This window comes from Glossina fuscipes, unplaced genomic scaffold (genome assembly GCF_014805625.2).
Source record: "Glossina fuscipes isolate IAEA_lab_2018 unplaced genomic scaffold, Yale_Gfus_2 28, whole genome shotgun sequence".
Taxonomy (NCBI): domain Eukaryota; kingdom Metazoa; phylum Arthropoda; class Insecta; order Diptera; family Glossinidae; genus Glossina; species Glossina fuscipes.
Window position 1 is genome coordinate 5,054,065 of NW_023998423.1, and position 24,299 is coordinate 5,078,363.

A 24,299-nucleotide genomic window follows, 5' to 3' on the forward strand; every position below is an offset into this window, starting at 1 on the left:
TCTAAATCGGCACAATACATGCAAAACAAATGAGAACGAATATATGCATTAAATTTTGTACGACGTCTGGAACGCATAGAAATAACCATTCCCTTATAAAAAAATGTATATGTAACCATTTAACAGCGTGGACTTATGTCGACAGAGATAACTTTATTATACCCTTCGCCAAAGGATGAGAGGCATAATCATTTCGTCAAAATGTTTGCAACGCCCAGAAGGATCCTGCAAAGACCCCATATGTGAATATGTAAATTCTTGGCTATTTCCAAGTTCGGAATGCACCTAACCATGTCCGTCTATTCGTCCCCCCGTATGTGCTTTTGCCCAACTGTATAGTATCTGCACTAAATATTCTCGCAAAAATGAATATAACGCCTACAAAATATACAAAAGGATTCCAACATGACCTACACTTCTCAAAGGATATGCCTACGACGCCTATACGCCTATGTAAGAAAAATTGCGAACACTTTGCTTGTCGTGTTTTTTGCTCGTTACTCATCAACATCTAAGTTTCCACTTTTATTCTGAAAATAAAAAAAATTAGCCGCGCCCAGCCAATATTACAGGATAAGAAAACTTAGTTATTTTCCATTTTTAGGATAACGATGTTGGACGTAGGGAATTCGGTCACGTGCAAATATAACTTTCTTATTTGTTTCTAGACATGATTTCTCTTTTATTATACCCATCATCGAGGCATGAGTGGTATACTGTGGTATATTGTCACAACACTCAACAGCAGACTTCAGTACCCAGTATAAAGTATATATATTTTTGTTTAACATCAGATTGCGAATCGATGTAAACATTTCCGTCTGTCCGCTTGTCTTTTGTAAACATTAAACATTCGGTTGGTAGCAAAAATTAAGCTTTTTCTTACACGCAAGTTGATATTGAAAATGATCAAAATTGGATCAAGGACACGCCTAAAGCACCATCTAAACTGAGTACTACAGCAGATAAACCTATAAAAATTTAAATGTACTTATACAAAAGTCGGCTATGTCGGCGCAATATTATAGCGTATCAAAATTTCACTTTTCTTGTCAAACCCTTTATATGACGTTCAGGAGTAGGCTCCCAAAAAAACCCCATAAAGTATGTAAATTTTTGACTAGTGTCTAATTTGAAATGTCCATAAATATGTCTGTCTATTCGTCATATGGCCATAAATATGAAGATAACGTTCACTGCCGAAAATAATTTTCTCATTTCTGAAGTCAAAATCTCTGTTGTGGAAGGAAAGAGAGTGTGGCAGAAACAAAGAATACAAAGCGAAATATAGAATATGAAAAAGAGAAGCTCAAGCGTTTCTCTTATGGCTACTCTCAAAAGCGTTGCACTCCATTTCCGACGCCTGTACGCTTTTTTCGTGTCTAAGATGTCTTTCTCAAGGTATATTACTGGTCACACACCGAAGGAGAAGAGAGAAAAAAGAGGAGGGTGAGGACAAAAAAAAATTGAGTATGAGTTTGAAAAGGGAAAAGGAAAGTTTACCAATTGGTTACCGCTAATCTCTCTGCCGTAAATGTCGTAAGCTTAGTTTTTTAAAAGAATGATGTTTGAACATCTACACCTTTCTTTCTTCGCTTGAAATATCCCCGGGGGAATTGTGCTTGTAGTGTTTTGCCATTATGGATCATTTTTAAAACAAGATGCTCTCAAACTTTAAAGCGAAACGTGAAGAAAGACAGAAATCTCGAGAAATGCTAAGAAATGCCAAGAAATGCCAAGAAATGCCAAAACAGGTGCATGGCAAATGAGGCCTTTCTAACATCTAAAGTTAATTGCGAATAAAAGGAAGGACAAGAAAAATCACTTGTTGACCTATATTTCACACTAAGCTTCGACAATTCGCCAATTGGCCCTCTTTATAAAACGCATACATCCCCAATCGCCATTGACAGAATAAAAGCGAAAATTTTCAGTTGGAAACACGACTGATTATTTGGTGAAATGAGGACTCCCTGCCAAGGATTCATCTTGATTTAAAAAAGAAAATACAACAGCTTTGCTTTAAATCTTTTTTCCTAGCGAGCGAAGGGTCGTGAAGCCCGATATCTAGAGCACCAAACCTCAACATAACTATTCTACACTTAATATATCTCTAAAGAACTACTTACGGTTTGCAAACTTTTAAAAACTGTGACGATATTTTAAAGGAGTGTTCTCGTAATCATCATTGACTGACCGCTTTATGTTCAAGACATTGTTCTAGAATTTTGGTTATGACTACATATTGATATCCCAGCAAAATTTTGCCTTTCCACTGGATGAGTGATACCCTTGTTTATGTCATGCTAGAACTACAACTTATCAGTCTAACTGTAGAGCTCTTAATCACCAATGAAAAGAAATGGTGATGAGTAATCCTTCATTCAAGCAAATCGTTTTATTGGACTTTCTTGTTATCATCAATGTTTCCATTATTTTTAAAATTTTATTTTATTTATTTTTTTTTTCGATATGGAAAACATAAAAGACTCTGTCCAAAGGAAAAAGTAGCTTTTAATGCTTTTTATTTGCCTAACTTAATACGGAACAAATAAGCATAGGGTATAAGAGGATGCCATTTAAGCTGAGCATAATTCCTTAATGCTATGTAGTCGTTAAGAACAAATGTGCAATGCGGCAACAATTTTTATCAGATCGCCTTTTTTTAGCTTTCTCAAGCATGTTTTACGTTTGCGATGAGATAAGTTAGATACTTGTCGCAGCACATTTCCTTTTTTTGATCTTTTTCACATTTGAAATTTCACCATTAGTCATAATTTGCTTTCGTTTATTTATTGGCAAATAAAAACATTAAAAGTTTATTTTCTAAAACGTTCGTTCGTTCATCTTCTGTTTGCCGTCTCCAACGGAAACACCCGCCTCCCCTTCCCCCCCACATCAAAAATATGTAATGGACTTGTCAAGCAATCAAAACTTTTGACTAATTGTTTGCTTATCCGTTCTACGCTTTTATTGCGGAGGGAAGGCATACCACATATATACATTTGCGCTTAGTGTTAGCTGACATGAATGTGAGCGAAATGCTTTTTTTTTATAAATTATGAAAATAAAAGTTTTTGATTTTTAATTAAATTGAAGATAAGAAATTTTCAAGTTTATTGCATTTCTAAGAAAACAATTTATTGATTTATTTATTTATTTATATTTTTGTATCTTTGTAGATTGATAGATTTTGGTGTTAATAAACATAAATATGAAGAAGTTCAAGGATTATCAGAAGAATCAACCAATAATCGATCATCACTCCCAGTTGGCATTACATGTAACAGCGATCATAAAAGCAAAGACAGCAATATTGCATCTATCGAGTTGTCACCATCAAAAGCGGCAACAAAAGCAACAACAAAGTTAGACAATCAATCGCCTGAAATACCGTATTCCGAGCAGAGATCTTCGGCGAAAGCGAACACGAACACGAACGGTAACAATAATAGCGGAATAAATCTGAAAGGGGGTAAAAAGAAATCGCCAAAATCGTCGAAAATACCGCGTTCACCTTCGCTAACTAGTTGTCTGAGCGGCGGTAACACGTATAACAATTTTCAACCCCCTCCCATATCTGGCATCCCGCCACGAACACCACCGCTGCCATTGTCTTATCAAAATCGAATTAAATCAATGAATGGTCACGGTATAGCGGCGATTAGCACCAACAACAATAACAACGATAATGTCGTTGGCAATAGCACCGGTAATGTGACAAGCGGTGGTGGAGGGACTATAAACATAACTCCTGCGAATGGTCAAGCGTATAGGAATAGTACAAATATGGTACCGAGTGCACGACGACCTCAAGTACAAATTCCCTCGATTGCGGGAGAGTCGGCGAAAAATTTCCAATATTTAACGTTGACGGTGCGCAAGGATGAGAATGGCTACGGTATGAAGGTAAGTGAATAGTTAAACATAACCAAAATGCTTGTAAAGATTGTAGAGAATCTTCTATAAAAATTTTACTTTCAATAATTTCCGCAAATCTACTTAAATCTTGTTTATTGTGCAGTTCATATGAAATTGTGGGCGCATTATGCTGGCGTCATTTTTTTTATTACGCAAATTGATGGATATATATATTCACCCGCAAAACCTATATTGTCTGTGTGTAAATAGGTTTATAGCCTTATTTTCTTGAAAATGTCTATTAATATTACAATTATATGGATGATATAATTAACTTAAGGCATCATTGCTTATATAATAACTTATACTTTTCTATATACGACTGAGCATTCAGGTGGGGGGTTCTACACATGTGAACACGGTAGTAATTAGGAATGGCTATAGGTAAAGAGAGCAAAAGAATGGAATAGTGTTAGACTTGAAAATGGGTATATCTGACATAAAGCGAAAGGTAACGTTACAAAGGCGGATTTTTCTGAAGAAGGGCAGTACGGCGTCGCGATAGTCTATTATGCGGTATATATCGATTTATTTGTCCTTTAAGTGTACGCAAAGATTTTTCGTAACCGAGTAGCGGCTTTTGCTGTTCAAAACAAAAACGGAAGAGCACGCTACACGGGTGGTGCATTGTTCTGAAGGAGGGCAGTGCGGTTACATAACGAAGGGTCGCGCTAGTGCATTATGCAGTAGTAGTCCCCTTATTCCTTTATTAGGTGTACGCAAAGATATTTCGTAACCGAGTAGCGGCTTTTGCTGTTCAAAACAAAAACGGAAGGGCACGCTACACGGGTGCATTGTTCTGAAGGAGGGCAGTACGGCTACATAACGAAGGGTCGCGTTAGTCCATTATGTCGACTTATTCGTTTATTAGGTGTACGCAAAGATTTTTCGTAACCGAGTAGCGGCTTTGTCTCTTATATGACTGAGCACTCAGGTAGGGGGCTCAACACATGTGAACACAGTAGTAGTTAGCAATGGTTATAGGTAAAGAGAGTAAAAAAAACACAAGCGGTAGGGCACGTTACACAGGCAGATTGTTCTGAAGGTGGGCAGTATGGTTGAATAACGAGGGTCGTGATAGTTCATTATATCTACTTATTCGTTTATTAGGTGTATGCAAAGACTTTTCGTAACCGATTAGCGGCTTAGCCTCTTCAAAGGATTTTGTAAAGCATTGTTTTGTCCTCAATAGATTGGAAACGGCGTCGAGCTTAAAACACCTCTTTTTGTGCAGCGTTTACCAGGATTGGGCGCCGGTCAAATGGAAGGGCAAAAGAAAGTTCTTTCGGCTCAGGCTTAGCTATTTCGATTAAAACTGAGTAAAATTCAGTTGAACATGTTTTTAAGCGGTAAAGAAGGACTACGAAAAATACACTACGAAAACAAAAACGCCATAAATAGCTATAACATATAACGTTTCACAATATTTTAAAGAAAACTTATTTAACGCGATGCAGAGTGACCACATAAAAAAGTCCCCTTATAAATGATGTTACAATTTTATATTTTGTAAGAAATATTGAGAAAACGCTTTCCCAACAGAATATAGAATTAAGTCATGAAATTAATCATATAAGTAAGTCATACGCGGAAACAATTTAGAATTTTCTCCTCACTTTTTATGGCCATGTAGGCGGCAACAAGTTTTTCGGTCAACGATCGTTTACTAAACTGCTACTGTAAACATCGCAATAGGCAAACATTCGATACGATACGATATGGGCTTTGTTTGGAATGTTGAACTTCTTTCGGAATTGTCATCGGTTTTAAGAAAATTCTTTTACTGCATATATTTTATCGGCTGATTCTTGCCCTTATCCATAATCTGTTAAATTATTGAAAATGTTTCTGTTGTTAACGGTTTCGTCGTAAATCGGTCGAAACAAAATTCGCGAATCAATCGAAAACATTCGTATTAGAAGCATCGCAACAAAAAAAGTTGCGAAAGCAACAGCTTTGTGAGTGTGAAACTAAATTTATTTCTTACATGAATTTTTCTACCATTAAATCCATCCCTAGCACTTTCCCTCCAGAAAGTGAACTTCAGTTTTGGCCATTTTTCGCCTTTGATGGACAGCGAAGGATAACGGATATCATAAATGTTAATTTTTGTCTCTTGGAAATTTGGATTTAGTTAGGTTTCGAAATCACCGATGGATGAGAGATATATTCATTTTGTCAAATGGGTTACAACGCTTAGAAGGGATGATCAGAGACCTCACAAAGCATATATCTTTTTGATCAGCATCAAAATCGGATGAGATTTAAACATGTCTGTCTGTCCGTCCGTGTAAAATTGGTTTGTAAACATTGAAATTTGACAGAAACATGTGGAAATTATTGCACGTAAGTTGGTATTGAAAATGCCTTAAAGCGGTCGAAGGGCCGTTCGCCTGTAGTTCTACGTAAACTGAGAACTGCTTTGCTTTGCAAAAGAAATCAAAGATTGGCTTTCTGCTGTGGTCGCCTTCGCAAAAAATAAAGTATAGGCTACAAAGTTACAGAAGAGTTTGAAAAAGACGCAAGCAGGTCAAACGAACCGCCTTCAACGCCCACATATCTATATAACCGACACTGGAGACATGTTTGCTTTTTGTGGTTTTTGCTCGTTACACGTAATCTACAACAGAAACACGATATAAATTTCGCCAAATCTATTTTACAAGAATATCAATACAATAGAAAAAATCGGCCGCTTTCACCCAATCTTATCGATTATGAAAATTTAGTTCTCTTCGTTTTTTTAAATTTTTTTTTTTTAGGATAACAGTGATGGGTGTCTATCGAATATAATTCTTTTGCTTGTCAGTTCTTCATCATACAATACAATTGCTCTGCCGTAGTACAATAACTACAATTAAAATTAACTAAAACTATATACAAGTGGATAATGCAATCAAGCTAATAAATGTGAAGCGTCTACAAGTATATTCTGGAATCAAACGATTTTATTTTCTTAATTCTTTTTATTTTACAATAATTTTCTTGGTAATCTTGTCTTTAAAAATACATTGATGTTGGGTCTGCAATATTCCAAAATACGCGATCGAAACATTTTCCTAGAGCAGTTTAATAGCGATTAATTTTCAATGTTATTTTGATATGCTCGATTTTCGACAGCGTTCGGCCAAAAAACTGCGGTTTGGTAGTAGAATTTTTGTCTGCTGTAAATCGAAGCAAATGTAAATCTGATCGAAATATATCAGAATCTCGCTGCCATATTCCCTGAAATCGGAGGGTTAGTATCAATCGTTTTTTTTTCTCCTTTGTTCATCAAAGGAGCAAAAATGGGCACTCACCTTGGCCTCTCGATGGGCTAAGACAGACGAGTTTCTACGTAGAGACAGGAATGAAGTAAATGTAGTCGTTCAAAAAAATCATTATTTAGTTTAGATTTCTTCCATTAAGACAGGTATTTAATCTAACCATTTAAACCAATACAATATTTTCACTTCCTACTTGCCAGTGTAGATAGACTTGCGGTCCATCTCATGAAAAGCTAATAAATTAATTAAGTAAATAATGCACAAAAAAAGCAGTAAATTGCAATATAAACACAATTTGACGAAAAATTTCCTTATATCATATTATTAATGTTTTAATTGTTGTTGTATTTGTCGTTGTCAGTCTCAGTTGTGTTTATGTTCATAAAATTAGTCAATAAAAAATTCATAAATATAAATATAATTTTAAAATCTTTTAATAAAATTTATGTAAATGCATAAGACCATTAATGTTGTTTTCGATTAAACGGGACTGAGTAACGTCCCGAACGAGCGAAGTTATTTGCATTGACATTCCGAAGATATCAGCAATAAAAACAAAGGTGGATTTGTAGATCTTTTATGCATTTTATATTGCAATTTAGCTTTATAAGGTACATGCCGTCAAAAAAGTTCTGGGAAAAGTTTTCTTGAACTTCTTTTAATCTGGATTATCACTAGCTAGCTTGTAGGTTGGTAGAGCTGCAAGTTAGCAATAGTTTTAATAGTCCAAAGTTTGCTGTCGCCCTTCAGTTTGAACAAAACTTGTTTCAAAGACTGCTCTGTCATTATGATTTCTTTTACGAAACGGCTTAAATTGCTATTCAGGATGAGTGTTAATGGCATTCCATCCAAATAGTCTTTCTTTTTTATGTCGGCCACTAGAGGATGAAGAGTATATTTAAACGTTTGCAACGCCCCGATGCAAGTTTCAAAGACGTCACAAAGTACACCCCGCCCTCCCTATAACGGGGTAGATTGCTTCCGCATTATAGGAAAACGCGTTATAGCGGTATTCCTGCATAACGCGCTTTTACGAGCTCGTATAACGCACAAATTTAATAAAGTAATTTAATTTTCTAATAACAAAATAGACACAAAGGTAAGCGAAGCTAATTATGAACTATGCAAATCATTATAAATTTCACAGTATAGAAATATGTACGTGGGAAATCCCCACGTTATATGGGGGAATGTCCGTGTTATACGTGGGATTGAAATCGCGTAATATGAAACCGCGTTATAGGGGGGATTATTGTGTATATACTCTTGACCAGCATCAAATTCTGAATCAAGTTGAGCATGTCCGTCTGTCCGTTTGTGTAATGTCTGCTGTAAATATTCTCCTGGCCGGAAAAACGAAGCCATCGACTTCAAATTTTAGCAGAAGCATTGGAGGCTATTGCACACAGGTTGATACTGAAAATGCGTTAAGCTGGTAGAAGGACAACCCTGCAGTACCAAGTAAACTAAAAACACCTCTGCTTTCCAAAACGAATGAAGAATTGGATGTCTGCTCATTACACATAAACTACAGCAGATATATCTACAAAAATTTGACCATATACTCTGTGGGCGATGCTGTAGAACAAATTGATCACGGCTACTCAATATTGTAGGGTATCAAAATTTAATTTTTTTTTTTTAAATCTTCGTAACACTTAGAAGCAAACTTCAAGAAACTCGTAATGTGTAAATTTTTGGCAAGTTTTAAATTTGCAATGCACCTGTCCGTCTGTCTGTGCAAGCTGTGCAGTATTTTTTGTAAACATTCTCCCGTTAGCGAAAGTGATGATATCGCCTACAAACTTTCAAAAGAATTTGGAACTGACCCAAACTTTTCAAGAAACACGTCCACAATGCGCATAAACCTATCCAACAAAAAATTTTGTTTTCCCCCATTCCATATTAAAGAGCATGAAAATCTAGTTCTTTTTTTTCTTTTTTAGGATAAGGTCGATGGGTATAAAAGACTCGGTCACGACCGAATATTATTTTCTTGCCTGTTTAGGTTAATATGGAGAAAAGTCGCTGCCTATGATTGAGAGGCGAAGGTAAAGCGCACATTAAGTGTCCTAAATTCCTTCATATTATTTAATTTAGTACAAGTCAATACTGAGGATATTATAATAATGTGGCTTTTTTCTATAAAGAATACTAAAGTGCGCATAGACTAAACATCGACTATCTAACTCCCAGCTTCTACAAGAGCAATTAGATTTATGTTATTATTAACTTAGTCAGAGAAGTAAATTCTAAGACTAAAGTCTTAAAGCACTATCATCTAAGGCTGTTGGCTAAAGCGATAGGTATCAATTTGACAACCTTACCTATTGAACGTTTGGCTATGTCAATTTCGAATTTCATTTGAAAATACTGGCATTTGCATTCGAAAACATTAAGCAATCAGTTTTGATAGTTGTTTGCTTGTATACAAAGTTTGGATGAATGGTGAGAAATGGAAAATTGCATCTTCCAGACCATCTCATTTTAATGACTGTGCTTCTGATTCCTGCAAACCTGAGGCCAATCAACAAAAAACATTTAGTTTTTTTTTTGGCAACAGCGATAGAATAATTCACCATATGGTCGTCACTTATACTCGTCATTTCCACAAATAAGTAAAGCCCCTTGGTTTATCAATTGCGGATGCAAACGTGACATTATTTGCCTTATTAATAGGCTGATGTTTCATGACACGAGATGTGATGATCATCTATACAAAATGAACTTAGTAAACATCCCTTTAAGTACATGCGGAGTCTTACTGAGTGTCCTGATCATATCCTATTTATTTGTCCGTATGTTACCAATTCTACCGTTCCACACTTCGGAAATTGTCATCAAGATATATAAACGTTTATATAGACTTGTTATGAGCCTGCTCTTTTTTACACTTTTTTACTCTCTCACTAACTCTCAACTTCTTCGTATGACACTTTATTTATACTCGTATACTAAATTACTTCTTACACAACGTTATTGACTCCTCGCTCTTCTCTTCTATCCTACGTAACGGACGAGCAATAAGATTATTTTAATAAAAATTTAAAAAAAAAAGAGAAAAAGAATAAGCAATAATATTATATATCAAATCTAACTTCAACTTTACTAAGGCTCAAACAAAGAACTATGCGTTCACATTGGCCTTTTTTATATACGCCAACTAATTGTCGGTTGTTAATTTGGTGAATAACACAAGAAGAAGAGGAAGAAATTAATTTTGACACCTGGATGTTTGTGTATAAAGTTTGAAAGAATGGTGAAAAATGGAAAAAGAGTATATTACATAAATAAATTGCTAAAGTGAAAATAATTGTAATTGCAAGAATAATTTACGTGCGCTTGACAACGCAACGAAAACAATTAAGGAGACTTACGGATTTCAAAATAATTTTAGCTGACATCGTGGAAATGCCAGTAATCATTCACATTACTGATCCCGACTTGAACACCATGCAAAGCCTCTTCAAGCGATATTAAGTTTGTTCTGCTCCGGAAAACCTTAGGTTTTATAATGTTTCTGCGAGGATTTCCTTGATTCCGTGCAATATTTCTTTTTTTTTTTTCCCTAAGCTCGAATTATCACCGCATCGGAAGCGATTTAAGCCGGTCAATGGGATAGAATAAAATTCCAAGCATAAAACGGTCCTTGAAAGTTGTTCAATGATTTCTATTCAGCGGTTTGTTTAAGCCCCGCTTGCGAACTTTAAAAATGAGCAAAGTGATCCAGGGATTGTTTTGCCACTATTCCTTATTTTATAAAGATGAACAAACAAAGCTACGTGTGGATTAGGTTTTTTTTATTTACTTTTTCCACTTCTCTTATGTTTATTAATAGTTTTTTCAACATTTTAACGTAAATTATTATTCATTTTGCTTTTCACAAAATCAATTTGATTTGATTTATTCACATACGAATATGATATGCGCACGTATAATGAGAATTAAATAAATAAACAAACGCTAGTAAACAGCAGGAATTCGTTTAGAATGGACAGTTTATAAATTTCAATTCGGTTGTTGATTTTGATTTATTCACTAGAAATGCAAAGAAGCGTCAAAAAAAAAAAAAGAACTAAATCTAAACAATATAGTATGTGAAAGAGAAAATTCCAAAATTTTGTAATCAGGAACGAATTGTACTCATGGAGATCTCTAAACAATATGCATAGCTTTTATTTTTTATAAGGTATGGTAATCGAGCGTGCCACGTTTATGTATATGTTTATCACTTTATGACGAAATGGAATATATATGCGACAAACTCCTGCCATATACCGAATACGAGCTGAACCTAGCCTAGGCGTAGCCTTATGCTTTTTATCCCACTTAAGCTCGCATAGGTGGAAGATTTTTTTTTTTTTTTCGAGTTGTCCTCGAATTTCGACTGCTTCTGCAATGGTAGAAATTAATCACATAGGGCTACATTTAATACATTTAGTTGGAGGAGAATTGGCTCATCGGTCATTACTTGCTTTCTAATCGTGCCACTCTACATTAAGTTACATTCGAAATATGACTGAACGTATGATTTATTTGAACTATCTGAACAAGGAGGAACGAATACATATGATTTTTGATCGAGTTTTTATCGCATCCTTTAATATAATTTATTCGAATATATAATTCAATAAAATTTTAACATTTTTAAGATAAAAAAGTTTAAGGATACAATTTTCATTTCAATTTTCTCTGCTTATAAGTCAGATGTGCGATGAATGAATGATCTCCATTTGAAGCCATATGTCAAGAATATTCAATATACCCAAATAGCGCACGCGATATTCTGATTTGTTGAAAGGTGTTTTCTTTTCATCGTCCATCACTTAAGTGACAGATTACATCCCTAGTCACTACTGATTTTAGGAAATATTTCATGTCCCCTAGCGTCCGGCTTGCAGTGATTTTTTTTTCCTCTCAGTAAAATAACATTTTTTAAAAAATAGTATAGAAGAGCTAAGGAGACTTTCGAACACTTAATTATGAGATCAGATAGATATCTCTATCTTATTGGCCGTTTTATCGCTTCACTAGACTTATCATTTACTATTACAATTATATTTTGCGATATTTTATTATAATAAGTGATTTTTTTTTTTGTTTATTACGTTCGATTTTAATTGTGGTGTCACACAAATTTATTTTTATGAATTTTTTTTGTTTCTAATCTATATCTAAAACAGGTTTCTGGGGATAATCCAGTTTTCGTTGAAAGTGTAAAGCCAGGTGGTGCCGCACATATTGCTGGCTTAGTTGCTGGAGATATGATCTTAAAGGTTTGTTTGTCAATAATAAAAAATTTTGTTATAATATTAGCAACAATTAAATTTTGCATTTGATTTTGTTATTATAATCGTTTGCAGGTTAACGGCACCGAAGTACGCTCGGAGAAACATCCAACTGTGGTTAGTTACATCAAAGGTGAGTTGAGAACGCTTTCATAATTTATTATAAGAAATAAATCTTTTGAAAGTCATTTTATTATACTAGCGATTTTTGATTAAGATTTTCTCAAAAATGTTGAGAGTAACACGTGGCCTTTTTAAATCAAATAAACATATGCTTAAGTTATGATTTCAATTTTTGAGACCGGTAGTAGTTAGAACAATTCGATAGAGAAGTAAACAATTGTACGAATAGGCATGCCACAGATATGGACGGATGGACATACAAAGTTGATTCATAGTCAAAAATATTACGACAATGTGTACATGTATATTGGCGTATATCCAGCAAGCTTCAGTAGTTTTCTTTTCTAGTTTTAACAACCTCAGAATGTGCGCGTATGTTTGTATATGTGTATACATATGTATATGTATAGACATATGATCTGTTGTCGTGTGATCTGTTTTTTTTGCTCCGTTTCATTTTCTGAGTTTGTTAAATTTAAAAAAAAAATCTGAAACTTCCTAGATATAATCCACTAATCAGCAAAAATTATTAATCGAGTTCAACAAATCAAATAACTCTTCTAAGACCCGTATATAGAACTTTGTGTTCACATTGGGGCTTTTTTCCAGATCTCAACGAATCTTTGGTTTGGTTTGATTTGCTGAATAACAGAAGAAGAAGAAGAAATATGATGACTTTTTGTAATTTCTCTGGCATTCTTTATAGAACTTCTGACATTTTGTGGCAAAAAAAAGAGCCAAAGGGTTTTCACGGATTTGTTTTGGAGATCGCTTTTATTGCGATTAGAGAGCGTGAAAAATGGTACGCGAAAGAGATCTTACTAGCTGTCCCAATTCATAGTGAATGAAGACGTGCGCGCTTTAATTGCCTTAGTTATTGACTGTAGAGAATAAAATAAACTGTCTTGTCGGGTTGGATTAGCTTATGATGTATGATTGCCTTCCAATCTCACAAAACACCTTGACATCTCTTGTGCACCTTCGTCTAGTTTGGGCCACGATCTCTTTCGCACATTATTGTCGCATACGATCTATTTTTAACTGCGCGTTAATTGTCTCGCGAAATATGGCTCAACTTCGTTCAGCAGCGAATCGTAGGTGAATATTCGACCCATTAAATTTTTTTATATTAATTCATGTAGCACCCATATAGGGATATGATTCAAGAATGTCTTGCCGTCAATATTTAGTTCCGCAGCCGATCTTAATCTTTTGAAGAACTTCATTGACTTTATCAAAATCTGATTGAGAAAAGCGTTTCTTGTCCCTAATATCGAAATTTTCAAGATGGAAATAAGTAAACCATTCGCATATTGCCACGAGTTTTTTTACAAGCCTGTGTAGAGTGATCACTTTGGCAGAAGTGATATCGTGTAATACAAATTATGTGAATTGTTAACGTTTGCATCTGGCGTGAAGCCTCAATCAGAAGGGTTCCCTAAACCGTTCAAATTGTGATTGTATATACCACCTTCCACCGAGGTTTCTTATATGATATGTTGTACGCAAGCTTTCTCCAGAGAAATCTAGCAATCGATAAATATACCCGTTGAAGCAACCCCTACTCGGCTAAGTAGGTACACGTGACATTGACTTTACTACATGATGCATTAGAATCATTGGCATTAGGTGTGTCATCATGTTCAACAAGTCCACACTTGCATTCGGATTATCCATAGTTCCAAGGTAGCCAACCTACTGTTCTCCCCTTAGAATTTATTGTACAAGGAAGTAATCAACTTAGCATACCCATACACCTAGCCTAAAGTTATTTCTGACGCAAAGCATCAAAAGTGAGAACTATTTCCCAAAACGCTTAATAAGAAAGGGTTTGGAGCATGCAAATGGTGTACTTGCTCTTAATTTTGGACAAAAAATTTGTCCCTATTTTGTATGAAAGTTCATTACAAATTCTGAAATTCTCACCTCGCAGTCATGTAAAAACCTGTTCAGGGGATTAGACAAAACGAAAAGTTGAACCTAAATAAACGAAAGAAAAAATGAAATTATGAAAAGCTAAGGAGGAATAGAAACGCGAATTTCAAAGACAGCGCCATATACGACCCTGACATCAGAACAAAAACTTTGTTATATATGAGAAAGGTTTGTCCTAAACATGAACGTAAGTCTATGATGCAAGAACATGAGCCCAAAAAATTCATAAGGAAGAGTTTCTTTCTACCCCTCAGTGTGGCCGAATTAATTACGATCCGGTCAGGGTAGGGTATGAGCTTTTCCTCTCTCCCTCCTTACTTCTTTTGTGCCACAAGACTTCCTCTGAGCGATTGGTCATTTTCAACCCTTAAATGCATAGAGACGTAATTGCAATCGTTTATGAAGTCACCCACTCTATGCTATCTTTAGCAAAGCCCCCCCTCTATATCCATTAGATTATATTCTGAATCTTCTTTGTTGTTGACCCAAGACCCCAGACACTCTCGAAGACTCTCTCCAAGGAAAGGAATCTTGTTGCCGAAGAAACCGTGTAATACAGCAATTTTATTTTAATTATAAACGGTAGACATTGAATCAATTATTCCACTGCATGTATGTATGAGGGTGTATACTGCCGGTTGGGCAGAGTTGCACAAGTCAGTTGTAGGCATTAGAAAATTTGGTAAAATTGCAATATTACTTGCCCGTCCAGTCCTATTTGAATAGATTGCTTAGAGACATAATATCGAAAATATTAGGTAAATAAGAAAGTGAAGAAGAAGCAAGGATTTGAGCAGTCTAATTAAATAAAAGTTAAAGAGAGATTAAATCATTTGCAAGAAAATTTTCAGAAAACGAATTACGATGTTTTCCTTTCCATCGTCGTTTCCCAAGCATTTATGTGTATTTATGTATAGCGATTGTATGTATACATAAAATTGCGAATGCATATGCAAAAAGTGAACTTTAAGAATTGAAGCAAACAAATTACAATGAGCCCAACAAAACACACATACAACTATCAATCATTTAGCACAACATAGAACAATACTGAAAAAAATATCAAAGCATAATAATATACAAGCATGGCATGTACAGGAAAAGCAACGAGAACAGCGAACCCGACACCACTGTACCTACATAAAGAGTACAAAGATAAACAAGTGAATAAATGAATTTAATCACTTATTAAAATAACAACACAAACAAAAACGAAAGAAATGCAAAAAAAAAACAAAATAAAAAAAGAAGAAGAATAACGGAGTCAAAGAAAAGGGAGACACGCTTTATATACCAGTTGGCATCGAATATGGTCATATCCTCCGGTAAAATCGAGAAGAAAGCGAATTGGCAAAGTTTCAAATTTTATTGACTTATGGACTGGAAATTAATTTAATGTGTCTAGTGATTGTGCTTTAATTGCTAACTCTATACTGGGATTTCCTAACGCACACAATTTACCAATTGTGTCAAACACAGCGGCATTTCTGCTCATCTTCACTAATCCCATGCGCATTATTCGCTTACTTTATTTGGGAATCGGTTAAATTACTCTCTCCTTAACAGATTCGACTGCAAAATGGAAAACATCTCCAGCTTATATCTAATTTATAGAAGTCAAAGATATTATTCTAAACATAATCTGTTGAATTAATTATTAGCGACATCTTTATGTAAACGATGCCAAGTTTTCGCTCTATGGAGAAAAACTCTCATGCCAATAGAAATATGAAAGATATGAAAGCCCGTATGGAAAGCAAATCAGAACAGGGCAGAATACTAACTAACATTGCTACAAACATATTTATGTGAGAAAAACAACACAATTAGCATTTACATTAATAATTCACTGAGTGAATTAAAAAATTTTTTTATTACGAAAATAATTTTTTACATTACTTTTCCTTATTATTGTTATTTTTAGCGAAGTGAAGTCAAGTTAGAAAAGCGATATCGTTTTCATCAAACTCTTTGACCGAACTCAAAGGACTTGCAATAAAAACAAAAGTGTTACTTTGGAGTTAACACTTACCTTGATTGACGTTATAGAATCGAGAGATCATTCGTTAAAACAACAGGTTTAGTTTTCAAGACAGGTTTGGTCTTCTAGACTGTTTCTCGAATTCAAGTCGAGTGATTTTTGGATTTTTATCATCCAAACTCCTTGGCCGAATTCAAAGGAACTGCAATGAAGAGAAAAGGGTAGCCTTGGAGTCTCTACGAACGGTTGACACTTACCTTAATTGACGTTATAGAATAGAGAGTTCGTTCATTGTAACCGCAGGTTTAGTTTCCAATTGGTTCTGTAGATTGTTTCTCGAATTCAAGTCGGGCGACTTTTGTACATTTATCCATCAAAGATTTCTTTAAATTAAGTTATTGCATAAATTATAATTTTGACTAATGAATACCAGGATTAGACCAAACTTTGAATACAATTTCACATTTATTTTCGTGATAAAATACTGCCAACTATAACTTGGTTTTACCTAAAGGCATACTTTTTATGGAAGAAGACGCAAAATGTGAACTAATCTGGGCTAAATTTAGCAAAATCCAAATTTTTGTCAAAGATTTTTTACTTGTGTCTCTTAGTCTATTAATTTTGTTGATATATTTATTGTATATAACTTTAAGGCGTGCCCTCACACGGTATGGTGTCCGGAAAATAGATCTACATACTCCAAATAAACTACAGTTCATTGCCAAGTTACTATTACGGACCAATTACCATTGTAAAATATTAGAAAGTTTACTCTTTTGATGTATATAGAATTTTCATCAGAACCATTGTGTAAGGTGGAATACAAAAGATAGGTCTATGTACTGCAGATTTGATATAAATGGTCTTTATGTTGGAACTTCTTTCAGTATTAAAAATTAGGCTCTTTTGCCACAAATATGAAAGCCTACCGTCCATAGGAATGATTATATAAGAGGGGCTTTCAGCTTCGTCTGATCCAAATTTTTCACATCAAGTTACTATGCCAAGAACTTTTCACTCAGCAGCACTTGTCGAGAATTGCAATTTTCTTTCAACAATTTTTCAAAGAGAAACATTAAATCGGGTGTGGTCGTAAAAGTGGTTCGATCAGATCCACTTCCAACAGGACATCTCTCTTGGCCGCAACACGTTCATAAACCGAATTTCGTCGAAATATCGTGAAAAAAAATTTAACATATTCGTTAAGGCCAAGTACACATGGATAGATATCCGGTGGAAGGACATAATTAAATCGACTCAGAAAATTATTCTGAATCTATCAAGATAAAAAATCTGCGGTTTACCGCATAAACATAATCTGCTGGTAGTGTAGAGTGTAATAGCTTTTCGTTTTATCCTGAATTTCATTTAAATATTTAATGATTGGTCGTGTAAAGGTGTTCAGGTGATTTATCGTTCTCGTAAGCAATCCTTTTTTAAAATTATACACTTAGAGCAATGAATAATCGTAATTTGTTCGAAACGATAAGTAAGTGAAAATAATTGAAAATTCATACTTTTTTCCCTTACTCTGTCATGCTCTGATTTTTAACTTTTGTCTTAGTAGAAAGAAATATCAACCAAGAAAAGGACGCACAGTTTAGGAAAGAACTGCAGTATTACTTAAAGGACTTTTTTTTCGGTCGTGTTAGTTAGCGTTGTTCAATAACGTTTTGAAATCATTTTACATGAAATTCTCATATATAATAAAAACATAAAAAATGTATCCAAGTGTGGACACAATATTAAAGAATAAAACAAAAAAGTGTACGTTAATGTAAAGATAATATAAGAAATTTACAAATAGAAAATATATAAATAAGAAATAAGAACAAGTGAGAGAGTTATATTCGACTGGGGCAGAGTTTCGCAAACCCACTACCATTAAAATCTTTTTCGAGTCATGCTCTAGGAAATTTTTGTTTAGAAAAACAGAGTTGCATTCAGTTCAGACCTGTGCTCCGATTAATTTTGACCATTTCCAATACCAACCTGCGTGTGAAAAGCTTCCAATGTTTCTACAAAATTTGAATCCGACATCTTTAGTTAGTGAACAGGGAAGTGTTAACAATACCCACCACACAGACGGACAGACACAGCTAAAACAATTCAAAAGTTCATGCTGATCACTTTATAGCGTCTCTGAAGCTTTCTTTGAGGTCTTGCATGCAATCTACCAAATGACTACATCCCATCCTCCTTCAGTGTAGGATACAGAAATACTAGATTGACAACAATTTATCGATAAAAATGAATTTGTTTAACAAATTTCGGGTAATGGCACAGCTAGAAATACTCATATTTTTCGCAAAAAAAATCAAACGATCTGAAGTCTTTGTTTAAATCGAACGACATTGTGTCTAAGAGAACGAGAAGGTTGATGAAAGCCAAACAAATAAACAATCTCAGGCCGGCTGTAGCATCTAATAGGATCCCTGCGACGGAAACCCATCAAGGAGAAGGAAGTCATCGAGAGTTCTAGGAATCGTCCGCTTGCACATTTCTTTACTAGGCAAGCAGCTACTGTGGAAGCTCAAAGTTTACGAGTTATTGAGAGGTCCGGAGAAGTTGTAATGTGATTAGGCGCCTGCCATTGCTGGATTGGTATCTGCTTCTTGTACATAAAAATTCCCTGTGGGAAAAGTTAAATGGCAATCCAAGATGAAGGGATAATCCAAATGCCATGTAATGCCGACAATCCAAAGGCATCATAGTCCAAACTATAGGGAACACGGAGGTCTTGAGCCGAAGCTCTGACTTTGACAGCGTTCTTGCCTGCTGGGCTGTGCCTAAAAGCAGACGTATTAAATAATTAGAAGTGCAGAGGAAAGGCCTCGCCCTGCCCAGAGGGATAGATAGGATTCATTCCCAAATTTTCATATCTGCTATTTCAGCTCGGTACAGGGTCTCTAAGTTGCAGGGTCGTCTTGCTAGTTGCAGGGTGTAAGATGTCGATGGGACTTCGTCCTACAGCTAATATATGTCTCTGCAGTGGCTCAACGTAGGGAATGATAACTGAAGCATTCTCAAAAAAAACCGAATCGTGTCACGAATAGAATCAGTTTTGTGTCTCCCTGAAGCTCCATTTCATCAATACCTGATAGTAGGTTGAGTGATTTTGCAATGCTACCGGCCAGTGCAAGTAACCCTATAATCATCTCTATCTGCCATTCACACGAATGCAATTAGAGTAAATGTAATTTATATAAAGCTAGAAACAAAACGAGAAAATTAGTATACTTTCATCTTCCGGTGATAAATTCGTAAATTATTTTGCCCTGCATATCTTTATATCCTCTCTATGCATTCAAGTTTTATTTATTCGTCTACTTATCACTTTTGACTTCAATTTTTTCTTTGTCGCGTATATTTTTGTGATAAAACTGAATATATTCACATATTTTATACATAAACACCAGCCACACACCACATATAAACATTATGTATGCGTGAATGCATACACAAGAAAGTTCGCGTATAATCAATTAAAGCATATACATATGCATGCGGATACTATGTTTGTTTTATAAGTTCAGCATTTGTAAAAGTTTTCTTCTGGCTACGACAACTACCAACAACATTCTTAGCAATAATTGTGCATTATAAGGTTTCAACGTTTCATGCAAATAATTTGAGGCAAGAAATTTTGAAACCTGAGTTAATAATTCTAAATAATTTTAGAAGTAATAAATAATAATAAAAAAAAAAAAGAAAAAAATTCAATAACTAAATTAATTTTTTTCACTTTTTTTCAGCTTCAACCGTTGTGGAGTTGGCTGTTAAACGTAGTCAAAAATTAGCTCGACCCACTTCGGTAGGCGTTGTGCCGTCAACACCTGTTCTGTCTGGTAGAGATCGTACAGCTTCAATTACTGGACCTCAACCCGTTGATGTATGTCTAAAAAAAAAAAAAAAAAAAAATTGTGAAGAAATGAAAAAATTTTTTACTAATGAAATATTTTTCTATAGAGTATAAAACGTCGGGAAATGGAAACGTACAAGATACAAACACTTCAAAAAATGTTGGAACAGGAAAAATTGAATTTGGAACGTCTTAAAGGTGATACGAATAATCCGAGTTATAAACTTTCAGAAGCGAATATACGAAAATTACGTGAACAGCTGCGACAAGTTGGTGCTGAGGTATGTGTGTGCATTTTATTCGTTTCATCTTGCTATTTGCCTTAAATATCTTTTTTGAGTTTTTCAAATTTCTATTCCTATAAAATTGGATGCATAAGCTCGTCTCTTTTTTTTTTTTTAACTCCTTACTCTGTTGCACTTAAGTTTACGTATCTCTACATAGCCAAGTGGTTTTTTTTTTTTTTTCGTAATATATCTGGATCAAATTGGAATTTCATTTTGAAGAGTTAGTTCTTAGTGTTGTGTAAAAATTTCTCATAAGTTATTCTCTCCAAGGGACCTTTATCATTTCCACCAAAATCACCAAAAAAAAAAAATAAAAAAATAAACTGGAATTAATTATAATTAATTGCTTCAAACTAAAATAAAAATTCATTTTCTTTTTCCGCCAAATAACGCGTAACCAATTAATGGGTGGTGGTTGTCGCCCCTAAAACGCCTTGTCTTTCAGTTCAAATTATCATTAGCAATATTTTTTCATGTTTAATAAATATATTGTGATTTTTCTTTTGCTTAATTCTATTTTTTAAACAAGTTTTGCTTTTAAAAACTTTATAAATTATTTGCATTTTGTTACGAGCATATATAAAAACTTTTTTGGTTTTCTTAAATACACCAGCTCCTTATTCTCCACAAGACTTGCAAACTTTTTCTAAGGTTGCCTTATCGCGCTAAAAGTTCCCCTTATGCAAATCCCGCTTAGTTATATATGCACACCCGTATATACAGCATTCACAGTTTGCAAAAGTAATTCCAATTGCTTTCCAATGGCTAACGGAAGGATGATGTTTCCATTTCCACTACGCTGAAATCGTTTTAGTAACTGGTCTATGGAATTTAGATTTGCTCGACAGCTGCTCTTCGAACAAGACAGTGGCGATGAGCGCATTTTCACAAATTTCCTTTTTTTGCTCCTTCTCCATCACTATCAATCGCAAGCATTGACTGATACTTGCAAGAAGGGAATGTAAACTATTTTCTTATTAGCACGTAACATACCACTTTTGTCTCTCCATGTATGAGTCGGCAATTAATTGTCTTGTTCCGAATGAAGATAAATAATAAAACTTGCTCCACTTTTTGTGATTGCTACAATTCTTCAGTGAGTAAGTAATTCTCAAAGCGATTCTACGAAAATATTTAATTTTCATAGTCGATTAATTCGATTCTGGATGGCTTAGCTCCGTCGAATGTGTAGTTTCTCTTTTCTTTTTCTCCCTTTTTATAGCAACAAATTTTGAGAAAAATCAAAAAGTCATTTATTCTTAATCTACAGGATGCACCGCAATCTGTAAAATATCAGTCGACGATTAACAATCTAAAAGCACAACACCATCACTTGTCTGTGTCCTCTAATACTACCACTACCACTTCTCCTTTAGTCACAAATACACAGTTCAATCATGCTCACCTTAATCTTCATCATCATCAAAACCACCACCACCATCATCATCACGGTCAAGCTGTCACTCCACAACCACAACCACCACAGTCTTCTCCAGCTTTTCTATCATTGTTACCACGTTCGCTGTCTTCTTTATCGTTGGGTGGTCGTAAAAGTAAAATTGATAAAGATTTGATAGCGCCGTTAAATAATACCACGGATTTCCTGCAGACATCGGTGGCGTCAGCGATGCTTGCTACTGGCTCGCCAATTGCAGTGACATCGTCACATGCGCCACCTTCTTATAGTATGTCACAATCTTTACATACGCCTTTGCAGACGCACCTGCAAAGGAATTCAGCTCAACAATTATTCCATTTGCATCAACAGCAATTGTTACAACAACAGCAGCAGCAGAATCGTAGTACACCCAAAACAAGCGGAAAAACTAAAAGTAAATTTACCTCCAAAGCAAAAAGTTTAATTGAGGAGGACATTCCACCGCCATTGCCACAAAGAAATGCATCGCGACCTTTACAATTGGATGTGGTTAACAATACTGTTCCATCTATTCCATCCGCAACGGTTTCACCTATTTCGGATTTAGATCACATGACCGGTACTTGTTCGCCTCTGCGCAATTCCCCTCAGCCTGTATCGAAATCAAATTCGCCGCAAAATGTTAGTGGCAGTAGCTCTAATAAGGGCAAACGTTCAAAAGTGAAAACAAAAGCTTTATCTGATCCCAAAATGTCCACACAGATATTTTTGCAAATGGAAGGTGGCGCTGCCAGCGGTTTATGCAACAATGACCAAATGGGCGGCCCGCTAGAGGATGATTGCACACCACCGCCGTTGCCACCACGTCAACCGGGCATGCTGGATGAAATACAGAAGGGAAGCTTTCAAAATCTGAATTCTTCTTCTGTGGGTCGTCCATCACCGAACAGTGTTGATACTTTAATGCAATACCCGTTAGTAGCTACTTGCACTCCCGTGCAACGTGATAGTATGGCTGCGGCTTTTCCTTTATCGCAGCGTCCAAATATTGTACAGCAATTACAGCAACATCAACAGCAGCAGCAGCAGCAACAGCAACAATTGCAGAACAGTGGTGCTGGTGGCTGCCGCGATCCTGCCGTAAGTACATTTTAAGCATCAGCTTAACCTATGGGTTCTGTGCGTATCGAATTTTAAGAGCATTCTTGGCAAAGTTTTTCGGTTTTGGGGACATTTTTGGTCTTTATCTCCCTAAATCCAATAAAAAGTTTTCTAATACTAACGTTGGAAAAAATGATTTTTGCAATTTTAAACGCCTTCCCTTTCATGCTTTATCTGAATTGTACGCACATCTCTATTATCATTAATTCATTAAAAAAAAAACCTGTACATGCGATCATTATTTTTAAAGATATTAATTAATTCGACTCCATCTGTATTTAATGGCCATCTCTCATGAAAGCAGTACATTTTGTGAGTTAGTTAATTCCCACACATTAAATCAAACTATTAAATTTTGATTGTATGATTTAAAAAAACAAACATATAAAAACGGTATGGTGGGACAAAGCCCACCATTAAATACCCTATACCACTTTCCCTGATAAAGGTATTCCATATCACGAATTTTCAAAATAACATATTATATGGAATGTGATCGATCGAAAGTGATGCGATCCGATTCATTTTCAATCGCATTCATACTTGAACACAAGGAAACAAGACGGACAGAGGGACATACAAACTGAAGATTAAGAAAATGATGCTGACTACGTTGTTAAAATAAAAAATGTGTCTCTATCTCAAATCCTTCTGGGTGGTACAAACATCCACATAAACTTAGACATCCTCGTTCAATAAGTGGTCTAGGGTTTTGAAAATTCTTACAATTTTTTTATTTTGATTACAAGTAGACAATCGTTTCAATTTTCTTTTAGAATTCTATAAATTTAGTCTAAGCAGCAAACATTATACCACATGGTAATAATAAAAATGTTATTATTATTTATGGCAACATATTTGTTAATATGCATGTGCTATTTAAGCCCTTTGGTATTTAGTTTTGTAAACTTTAAAATGTCCATCTGGTACTAATTCATTGAAAATTTTTAGGTACTGAGTCAGACGTCGCATAATTTGAACCATATGAATAAACATAGGCGGGTAGTATCCTCGCCAGACAACATTCACACGAGACATTCCGGTAAGGAAATAACTAAGAAAAAACCAAATTTCAATTCAATACTTTTCGCATT

At 35.1% G+C, this 24,299-nt stretch overlaps 1 protein-coding gene across 6 annotated transcripts in view; it reads left to right on the top strand.

Annotated features, from left to right (window-relative positions):
* The window catches only part of LOC119636122, a 127,163-nt gene that overhangs the window by 16,411 nt on the left and 86,453 nt on the right, over positions 1–24,299 (top strand). For 3 of the 6 annotated variants that reach the window (XR_005247124.1, XM_038031267.1, XM_038031268.1), the window contains exons 3-9: positions 3,183–3,909; positions 12,371–12,463; positions 12,551–12,608; positions 20,273–20,409; positions 20,487–20,660; positions 21,937–23,184; positions 24,157–24,247. Coding sequence is in view for 5 of the 6 variants with exons in the window: in XM_038031267.1 (XP_037887195.1) it covers positions 3,183–3,909; positions 12,371–12,463; positions 12,551–12,608; positions 20,273–20,409; positions 20,487–20,660; positions 21,937–23,184; positions 24,157–24,247 (2,528 nt within the window). In the remaining variant the exon portion in view is untranslated. The remainder of the gene's footprint in view (positions 1–3,182; positions 3,910–12,370; positions 12,464–12,550; positions 12,609–20,272; positions 20,410–20,486; positions 20,661–21,936; positions 23,185–24,156; positions 24,248–24,299) is intronic. The other 3 variants (XM_038031269.1, XM_038031270.1, XM_038031271.1) reach the window with 2 other exon arrangements.